This window comes from Fragaria vesca, linkage group LG6 (genome assembly GCF_000184155.1).
Source record: "Fragaria vesca subsp. vesca linkage group LG6, FraVesHawaii_1.0, whole genome shotgun sequence".
Classification (NCBI taxonomy): Eukaryota; Viridiplantae; Streptophyta; class Magnoliopsida; order Rosales; family Rosaceae; genus Fragaria; species Fragaria vesca.
The window spans coordinates 15,404,121-15,413,609 of NC_020496.1; the positions used below are offsets into that span (position 1 = coordinate 15,404,121).

General features: G+C 38.5%; 3 protein-coding genes across 4 annotated transcripts; 2 read left to right on the plus strand and 1 right to left on the minus strand.

The window, feature by feature from the left end:
- The first annotated feature begins 121 nt into the window (after positions 1–121).
- On the plus strand, positions 122–2,619 carry LOC101291350 (glucosidase 2 subunit beta-like). The gene is made up of 6 exons (XM_004303092.1): positions 122–230; positions 408–521; positions 893–988; positions 1,552–1,734; positions 1,813–1,924; positions 2,037–2,619. Exons 1-5 carry the CDS (start codon positions 122–124, stop codon positions 1,917–1,919), a joined length of 609 nt encoding a protein of 202 aa, XP_004303140.1. The 3' UTR covers positions 1,920–1,924; positions 2,037–2,619.
- A 1,897-nt stretch (positions 2,620–4,516) lies between these two features.
- Positions 4,517–7,650, plus strand: LOC101311204 (transcription factor VIP1-like). The gene is made up of 5 exons (XM_004303076.1): positions 4,517–5,214; positions 5,344–5,434; positions 5,542–5,668; positions 6,636–6,837; positions 7,073–7,650. The coding sequence occupies exons 1-4, from the start codon at positions 4,634–4,636 to the stop codon at positions 6,824–6,826; spliced, it is 990 nt and encodes a 329-aa protein (XP_004303124.1). The 5' UTR covers positions 4,517–4,633; the 3' UTR covers positions 6,827–6,837; positions 7,073–7,650.
- A 222-nt stretch (positions 7,651–7,872) lies between these two features.
- Positions 7,873–9,475, minus strand: LOC101294774 (DNA-directed RNA polymerases I and III subunit RPAC2-like). 2 transcript variants are annotated; one of them, XM_004303104.1, is made up of 4 exons: positions 9,363–9,474; positions 8,998–9,074; positions 8,510–8,580; positions 7,873–8,275 (listed from the first exon to the last, which is right to left on the minus strand). In XM_004303104.1, exons 1-4 carry the CDS (start codon positions 9,461–9,463, stop codon positions 8,225–8,227), a joined length of 300 nt encoding a protein of 99 aa, XP_004303152.1. In that variant the 5' UTR covers positions 9,464–9,474; the 3' UTR covers positions 7,873–8,224. The 2 variants fall into 2 exon arrangements, with proteins under 2 accessions (XP_004303152.1, XP_004303151.1); XM_004303103.1 differs by lacking the exon at positions 8,510–8,580 and having other exon boundaries at positions 9,363–9,475.
- Between the last annotated feature and the right edge of the window lie 14 nt (positions 9,476–9,489).

Here is a 9,489-nt window from a genome sequence, read left to right on the forward strand (position 1 = left end):
TTTCACCATTGACCTTGACTAACAGTGTCCCATAGCATACTCCATTTTTTTTTTTTGGTCGAAACCATCCCTTCTGCTAAAAGAAAACATTACGAGGAGCTTCCCCAACTCCCCAACAGACATGAAGAGGAGTTTCATATTGTCAGTCTCCGCCTGTTTCTTTCTGGTCTTGTCTTTCTCCTTTGTTCTCTCACTCTCAAATCCACCTCTTCTTGGAGTTCATCCACTCGGTACCCCTCTCTCTCTCTCAGTTGCTCTTGATGCATCTACAATTTCAATATTTGAGATGGGTCTCTTTATCCCAATAACAATTGGGTCCTAATTGCTCATTTATATTTTGGGGCATTACCCAGATGCATGCTTGGTTTTTTCTTCTATTGAATTTGGGTTAATCTCTCTGGATGCAGATGAAAAGTACTTTGCTCGAGAGGTGATCATGTGCAAAGACGACTCCAAGTCGTTCACTAGAGACCGTCTGAATGATGATTTCTGTGACTGTGTTGATGGAACCGACGAGCCTGGTATGCTCTTTGCTTGTCAATTTCTAGTAGTTTAATTTTGGTCCATTGTATAAGTTTGTGCATGTACCATTTCTTTTTCTTTTGAAATGAAGGCCATGTATTGTTAATTGGTTCTGGTTTTGAAAGTTGTACCGGGGACGACTTAAGATGCACTATTAGGCTCAACACTAATTCCATTATTAATATGAAACTAGTTTCTTAAGTTCTCATATCCAAATGTCAATAAAATGAACAGGTAAGATGAATTATACACATCTCATGTTATTCTCATAAATGTTGTGGTAGAACTCGCTGGGGATAAGTCTTGTGTTATTTGAAAGAAATCCCAATTTTTGTTTCATGGTGAGTCATGTTGCTTCTTGTACTTTCAGGGACTTCTGCTTGTCCTGCAGGCAAATTTTATTGTCGGAATATTGGAAGTACACCACAGTTCATATTTTCTTCTCGAGTCAATGATCGTATTTGTGGTAAGTAGCACTTATTACTTGTTAGATTAGTTCGTTCATTCTTTGTACATTCGCAGCAGTAGTTAAGGCATTTTTTTATTAATCCAATGCTATAAATGTATATTTTAGTATATGGCCTGGGGTTAGCAGTTAAGTCGAACTGAGAATGTTCCCAATAAGGAATTGAGGTATTATGTTTGTGTTTCATTCTACTGTTGATCTAGTCGAAATGACTAGATGGTATAGTTTTACTTAAAGAAATTTGTCTTTTGCTTTTCAATTCGAGGGAGGATCAAATCAGAACCGATAATGGAAGTCCTTCTGAAATGGCACTGTCCTGTCTTCACTCTAAACAAGTCTTACTTCAGTCAAGTCTTACTTCAGTCTCTGAATAATATCAGGAATTTGGTCCATACAAGTTGCCTTCCTTGACCAGCAGATGTATTTGCATCAATACTACCAGATTGATCCATTTTATCTCATTATGTTTTCACTTTTCATTTTACAGTCCCGTTATGTCTTACAATCAATAACTTTAGGTTTCTTATGTTTCCTTAATAATACTCCCTGCACTATAACTGTAGATTGCTGCGATGGAAGCGATGAGAATGATGGTAGTCTTAATTGTCCAAATACATGCATCATGGGCGGGACTGTTGAGTACAAAACTGACCACCGCTTCTCTAGAGTTCAGGATCTAGGGCATCTTGACACAAAGCAAACCAAAAATGGAGTCACTCTGGATGACTTCATCCAGAAAGTTAAAGGTTAGTGTCTGGTTTCTTTGCAGTTTTGGTGGTGTTGTAAAAAAATTTGAAAATAAGTCTCCCCTTTGTTGCTTGCAGGGTTTTTGAAGGTAATAATAATCGTACAATTAGTTATTGCTTCCGTTTTTGTGGTTTGCCGGATATTCCATCGTTGTGCCAGATCAAAACGAAGACGTCATCGTTAAGAAAAGTAATATAATCTACACTGTTCTGGTTTTGGCAATATGATGAGATTTATCCTGTTATCATTGTGTGAGTACTTAACAAGCTATCAAAATGGGATTTTCCCCTAATTTTTTCAGGTCGTATACCAAAATGTCAGCAAAATACTCATGAATTCCTTGATATGTGTATGGATTTCAAGAACATGAGGTGATGGAGGATTCTGGATCCACAAAGTTTGGTGGATTTAAACCGGTCAGCTGCTATAGCAAGAATTCACAAACATGGATGTATCATGTATCTATCCAGCAGATCGCAATAACTATCAGGAAAGTGTTGTAATAATCTGCAGCTTAGTACATATATTGCTCTGGGCCGTCGGGGTTGGTCAGAATGCACAGAAGCTGCACTTTTTAGTTTAGTTGCAACACAGTAGAGTAGATTTGAGCCGAGTAGACTACAACATGTCAGAAAAGAAAACAGCAACTATTTTTGGACAGTCAAAATATTATGTGGCCTTTTAAGTTATCAAATTCCTTCTTCGTATTTTCTTTAGGCTATCACCATTAGCGTAAACGCATGCATCACATGAAAAGGAATCCTAGCACTAGCAGTGCCGAGGCGCACCCTTCCCTGGGGGGCGAGGATGTTTCCGGATTCTGGTGTGTCACAGGATATGGTGTTTTTGAATGCAGACAAGCTGTAAACCTTGCAAGTTTGAAGTTTAGAAAATGAACATCATGATCATGAATTCATGATGTGGTGAACTTATGAAGGTCTCATACTCTTATGAACTTTTAAGTGTATATGCATGTGCCATATGCTCCACCTCACCTGCAACTGCAAAGATCACTAAAGCTTTAGGGAAAGTCATTGTCGACCACGAAAGCTAGTCGGGGAACCAGAGGGGTAGAACTACTTGGGAATAAACGCATTGCAGAAAGATAATGCACATGCAATAAGCCCCACCAAATTCATCCACCAGTTCATATTAATGTTTTCGACTGTGATACTATTTCTGTATGTAATTGTTTCTAATCATCTGTGATTCTATTTGTGTATGTAATTGTTTCTAATCCTCCTAGAGGGGTCGTTTTCGAAATGAAACCCAAGGCGACTGCGAACTGGTCATTGCTCCCATCCACCCAATGCAACTGCTGCAATTGTGCATTATTAGTTGATTGGTGCCCACGTCTGAACATTGACATGTACTTCTCTCAGTTGATTGGAAGCCATAATGTACATACATGTATGCAAGTGAGAGCTAGCCACTTCACTATGTATGGAGCTGTGCCATTTTCTTTTTCCATATACTAAGGTTTTTAGTTACCTTCTTCAAGTAGATCCGTGAAGGAAGGCAATTGAATTGTTGTCTTATACAAATACAAGGCGGCAAATCATCCTATATTTTAAACACGGATCTCTCTCTGATTTGAAGGGACTAGGATGAACGTTTTCTGCATCTACCAATATGATCTCTCTCTCTCTCTCTACTCAAATCATGATTAGTGCCTTGCAAGTAGTTTTATTTTTCTCTTTTAATTAATCGTTCACTAAGACAACATAAATTCTATTACTAATTTGTGTTAATGTTGATGGAAGGTAGCAGGAAAGAGCCCTCTACATGTGGATATGGTTTTGGGGACAATCAGAGCATTTCACATGGGGGATGTGATCTATGGCATGCTTAGGGTGATTCTCAACACTATTCCTTTCTTGCAAGGATCCTGCCCCAAATTCCACTTCACACTATTATAAATTCTTTTTTCATTAACCTAAATTATCTTTTGAATTATCACTATGCAGCGCTCTAGAACTAAATAGTTAATTTCGTATTATAGAACTAACATTAGATTATTTGTGAAAGATTTACAACTCGGGTGAGATCCTAGATTCGATTCAGATCTTGATATGGTTCGGTTTTGCAAATAAAAGAACTATCTATGTTCACCATAACAATACACGACCCTAAGCTCCGATAAGCTCCTCAAGTAAAAAAAAAAACTTTGATCACTAAACAGTGTTAGATCAAATCTATTCAAACGATGCTTTAGGCTGAAACTCAGATGAAACTTTAACGACAGCTTCCTAAAATTTTGCCTGCTGATTGTATGAATTGAAGCAATGAGCGGGTTGTTATTTTTCATCGATAAGAAAGAAGGAAAGGAAAAAGATAAAATAGTTTCAAAAATAGTAAAACAAGTATTAACGGACGGTAACAATGCATATAGGAATGTTCCTTTGGGAAGAGAAGAGAGGAGATCCTTCAAAAAAAGAGAAGAGAGGAGATAATGGAGAAGAGAGGGACTAGTGTCTATTATTGTAAGGGGGCTGGTGTCCTAGCGAGACGCTCACGCCGGCACGTGGTGGCTGAAACTTACTAATGGCGACTTTCCAGTAATACCGTTGAGCTCCAACCTCCTTCCAGCTGGAGATAGCTGTCCCCCATGTGAGACCCCACTTCCCCCAATCTCATACATACTTCCATTTCCATTGTGGGGACTATCCTCACATACATAGATATTTGCTCTACCCAATCATTCATGTCTTCAACCTCCCTAGTTTAAGTTTCTGGGTTCCCACGTTATATATATATATAAAGCCCCTCTCTTTCTTTCTTGGGGGTGCTGCTATTCTCACTTTGGTCCTCTCTCTTTCAGCATTCCCAGTTTGATCCTTGGTTTTTTGTCTGCTTTAACTGGGTTTATCTGTTCGACCTTTGTTGTGTTTTGTTTCAATGGCGCAGTTACCTCCAAAGGTTCCCAACATGACCCCAAACTGGCCGGACTTGAGCCACCACCACAAGATGTCGTCGTGTTTTGCTGCGCCGAACGGCAATGCCGGCAGCAACCCTTGTTGGGTCGACGAGTTCCTCGACTTCTCGTCGGCCAGGCGGGGGTCCCACCGGAGATCCGTCAGCGACTCCATCACATTTCTTGAGGCGCCAATGCAGGACGAATGCCGCGTCTCCGGTGCACCCCCGGAGCCCAACACCACTCGACATGTTGAGTTTGACAGGTTTGACGATGAGCAGTTCATGTCCATGTTCACCACCGATGAAATCGCCGCCGCGGCTGCCGCCGGCCCCACCGGGTCGTGCTCGAACCCTTCGACGCCGTCGGATCACAACAGCATTAACGACGACGAGCAGCAGCAGATTGATGATGGTGATCAGAAGAAGAAGAAGCGAGATAATAAGCTGAAGCATGAATCTGAAGAGGCAGAGAGCGAATGCAAATTGGAGGGTCAACAAAACCAGAATGGGGATAACAAAAACACCACCGGCGACAGAAAAATTGACCCCAAAAGGGTGAAGAGGTCGGTACATAATTCATGCACCTTTCTACATTTTGCTGAATAGAATGCGACATGTCTTAGTTACTGATTTTTTTTTTTTTTAACCGCGAATTGTTATCTTGAATTACATTTGTTTTGTGTTGGCATCAGAATCTTGGCAAACAGACAATCTGCACAAAGATCACGGGTGAGGAAGCTGCAATACATTTCAGAGCTGGAACGCAGTGTTACCTCTCTACAGGTTGGTTCATTTTATGTGAATTAATCTGGTCTTCCATCCGTAAATTACTTTGAATTGATCTACTGCAGTTACAAAATCACTACTAACTCATTGATTTCATAATGCAGGCCGAAGTTTCAGTGCTGTCACCGCGAGTTGCATTTCTAGACCACCAACGGTTGCTTCTAAATGTAGACAATAGTGCTCTCAAACAAAGAATTGCAGCATTGGCTCAGGATAAGATTTTCAAAGATGGTAATTATTCTTTCCTTTTGCTTAAGCCAATATTTAAGCTTGCATTCGCTATTATAATGAATCAAGTACATTAGTTGAAAACACATTATTGCTATTCAGTTCAATTTAGTTCAGTTCCTACCAAATTTTTTCAGCATATTAGCAAAATAGTGAAAAGAGCTAGCTGCAGCCCATAAAAGGGTGTATGAATGCAGTACTCAACACTATGAAAGTAGAAAGGTCTTTGCATTGGAGTAGGTATAGACCTATTTCATTTACCAACCATCAATGCAGAATTTAAAAGGCCATCACATGCATCCTAGGAGTAGGAAGAAAATTAAGGAGAAGATGCATACGTTTATGCAGTTCCTCTACTCCTAGTTATTGCAATCTAGATTCTTCTTCTGTATTGAATGGCATTGTAGTGATCTAGAAAATCAATAGCAGCAAGATGTAAAAATGAGTAATGCAAGAAGAACTATACCAATCTTAATGGACATTACCACTGATTAATCTATACGAGTTTTCTTTTAATTAAGAATACATGTAGTGTAATGTTATTCTCACTTTCAGTTATGTCATTCTTTACTCTGTTTGAACAAAATCACTCGTTGAAATTGAAACTGAAAGTTAGACAAGAGGCTCCCTGTATAATCTATCTGTCTCACCACTTCACCATGTGTCTAAGGAAGTACTGAGAATAGTTCTATTCTGAAAATAAAGTCCTCTAGTTTGGGGAGTGATTAGGTGAGTGCCATGAATATAGATGATCTCTGAAGAACATTAGGAGGGAAGAGAAGTGATTAGATATAAAGTAGTTTAATTGCCACTGAAGGTTGGGCATGTGTATGCATGTGTAGTGCACATGTGCACATTTTAATAATGTGGGGTTTGGTATTATCACAAGGAGAACAAGTAACAAGTTGTAGACATCATGGACCATAGTTTATAACCTTTATACTAATTGGTTGTGACAAAATGAATGCAGCTCATCAAGAAGCACTGAAGAGGGAAATAGAGAGACTGAGGCAAGTGTATCACCAACAGAATCTCAAGAAGATGGAGGACAACAACAACAACAACATTGAACAATCACCAAACTCGGACACCATAACTACTCAACTTCCTGATGCTGCAGCTGCTGATCAGAAAGAACAACTTCTCAATGTTTCTTCCTGATTTTCTCTCAAGTACGTGGTTATTTAGGTGCCTAATGCATGAAGGAAATTAGTTACTACGAGTCTCTATATGGCAATTAAACCATCATTTCGATGGTTTAATTAGCCAATGTTATAATTTGAGGTGCATATATGCAATGCAACAAACAGGTTTGATTGTTTGGGGAAACTGATTTCATTTTGTCAAACACCCAAAAGTGTGTTTAACATATAAATCTGACCCATTAGTATTATTGTGTTGGGTCAGTTTTATAAGATTGTCTTGGAGCTCACTAGCTAGGAAGAAGTGACAGTATTCTGGGTTGCTTAACTTCTGGTGCTAAGGGTCACGTGATGTGCTGAGCTTTAGAGCTTAAAGAAGGGAGTCCAAGGGACCACTGTGATGATGAATGATTGGAATGCAGCAAAGAACATGTGCAGCTCTCGGCTTTAAGAAAAGGAAAGGAAAGCAGACTCGACACTGTGTTGGGGTTTTGTGATGATTCTTTTTTATTGGCATCAATTCCATTTTGTTTTTGGATCTTCAACTAGGTGTTGTAAGACCAACCAGAAAACTTGGGGGTGATGTTGGAAGGCAAAGTATAGTGTTGGGATGAACAGAAGTATGGGCTGTCTGAGTTTTCGTACTCGGACAGATTTGTTGTACAATTTCAGTGTATTCTTGTTTGTAGTTAACTTGATTTTCATTACTAATTAGAGTTTCTTGACTAAGTTAAAAAAGAAAAAGAAAAATTAGAGTTTCATTTGTGATTGAACAAATTCAGCAAACAGATTTGAGTATGCCATTATAAAGGATGATAGTAATATACTTTGAGTTGTTAAGAAGTATCCATGCCACCTCTCTTCCGATCTCACCCAAAGAAATTATCAAGTCACTTGATATCTGTGAATTGTGAAAAGGAATAAAAGAGCTTGTGGTGTAGAGCGAACTAGAAAGTAAAGTAAATGAAACTGATTTACAAAGGCAGTAGTCCCAGACTCCCGGTGAATAAAATGATACTGCTAGTAAAACTTGGAACACAATCAATTTGAAACGCCAAGGTTAGTAATGAAAGCTCTTCTCATTTCTAACAAATCAATTTTACAGCTAGTAGAAAATATGAAGCAAAATGTTATATCAATCTGGTACTGGATCAAGCCTAACGAAACAGAGGAAAAACCTAATAGACTTCAGTAGCCGGAGTAACTGAAAATACAAATAAACAAAGCTGATGATCAAACTAGTAACTTCATATTATGCATCCACCTTAAGCTACATTTGTGATAAAAAGTAAACATACAAATGAGAATCTCCGATGAGCAATTTAACTGTTTGATTCAACATCCATGCCATCCACAGACTTGCTCATTTTGAAATCAACTACTGCCTTGTCAAAAGTGTTGCTCACATGCTGGCACATCACCATGAGATCCTGACATGCATCTCTGAATACATCTTTTGCTGGATCGCCTGTAAAATTCATGAAATGGCCAGGTTAAGACTAGACTCAGAATTGCAATTCGTATTAATCTATAGAGCAACATATGAGAATCTATTTGGTACTGATGGAGCAGGCAAATTTAAGTTACATTACTGATGGCCTGAATCTAGGGTAGAATTTGACTGCCTACAAAAGCAGTATTCTTTCAATGCATTACACATGTTCTCTTAGAAATGATTTGGGAAAGGTGAAGGAGATCATACAGTTGATGTGGGGATATGTGCTTTGTATATTACAGCTGCAACTCCCCCACCATCTAGAACTTTTGATTCCTCTGAATGTCCATAATAAATATGAGAAGATATTAAGTTAAAAAAAAAATAATATTAGAAAAACAAACTGCACAGGTCGCTCCATGCAGCATTCTTAATTGTTAAACCAAAAATGGGATTCTATAGTGCACTCATGACGCAGCTCTTAATGACACTCATGAAGCAGTCTTTTTCAGACCACAACTTGGCTCTAATTCACATAAATGATTGGGCAACTCATATCCACAACTGGTGTTTGGAGACACAATCGACTGAATAAAAATTGATGTTGACCATTGATAATGTAAGAAATACCACCAGATTTCAGTAAAATTCAGAAACAATCCCAGAAACTCGCATGTATTGATATCTGATATGCCAATGTGTGTGTGTGTGTGTGTTTTGCTCAAGAAAAATATAATTTACATATTTATACACACCTGTAGTCTGGATTCTAATATTAACAAGGTTATCTGATGGATGAGGAATGCTGTAGCCACAGAATCTCGTCCTTGGACTGCAAGATAACATTAAATCTTCTGAGGATGCCATTAAGCATATTGTATACTTCTTCCATTATTACCTCCACTACTATCTCTACTTTTACCACATCATCGTTTCCAAAGCAGTTAGTTAATCCTACCTAATAATACCCTAGATAAGAAAGAGTATATCACCACCGAAAAGTTAATAACGACTCCCTATATTATTCATGCTTAGACAACTAAGATCTAGAGCAACAGTATAATTAGTAAATCTCTGAGCCGTATGTTATTATAACTCTATAAAACTAATCAGTACTTACTCCTGATTCAAAGTAAATCTGATTGCATTTGCAAATGTATGGTACTCATCAATCAAAGAGAATGTGGATTGGCTGGGATCAGAAAGGGTCCCAAGTTCCATTTCTTCACGAAATTTGCCTGCCAAAA

Bases quoted from the DNA above. Each gene is read 5' to 3' on its own strand.
- LOC101291350 (XM_004303092.1), top strand. From the start codon at position 122: ATGAAGAGGAGTTTCATATTGTCAGTCTCCGCCTGTTTCTTTCTGGTC. The intron at 231-407 runs GTACCCCTCTCT...CTCTGGATGCAG, and splicing joins TCTTGGAGTTCATCCACTCG to ATGAAAAGTACTTTGCTCGA. The intron at 989-1,551 runs GTAAGTAGCACT...CTATAACTGTAG, and splicing joins AGTCAATGATCGTATTTGTG to ATTGCTGCGATGGAAGCGAT.
- LOC101294774 (XM_004303103.1), bottom strand. From the start codon at position 9,463: ATGGAACTTGGGACCCTTTCTGATCCCAGCCAATCCACATTCTCTTTG. The intron at 9,075-9,362 runs GTAAGTACTGAT...GTTATCTTGCAG, and splicing joins AGATTTACTTTGAATCAGGA to TCCAAGGACGAGATTCTGTG. The intron at 8,276-8,997 runs GTGTGTATAAAT...TGAATTTTACAG, and splicing joins TATTAGAATCCAGACTACAG to GCGATCCAGCAAAAGATGTA.
- LOC101311204 (XM_004303076.1), top strand. From the start codon at position 4,634: ATGGCGCAGTTACCTCCAAAGGTTCCCAACATGACCCCAAACTGGCCG. The intron at 5,215-5,343 runs GTCGGTACATAA...TGTTGGCATCAG, and splicing joins GACCCCAAAAGGGTGAAGAG to AATCTTGGCAAACAGACAAT. The intron at 5,669-6,635 runs GTAATTATTCTT...AAATGAATGCAG, and splicing joins GGATAAGATTTTCAAAGATG to CTCATCAAGAAGCACTGAAG.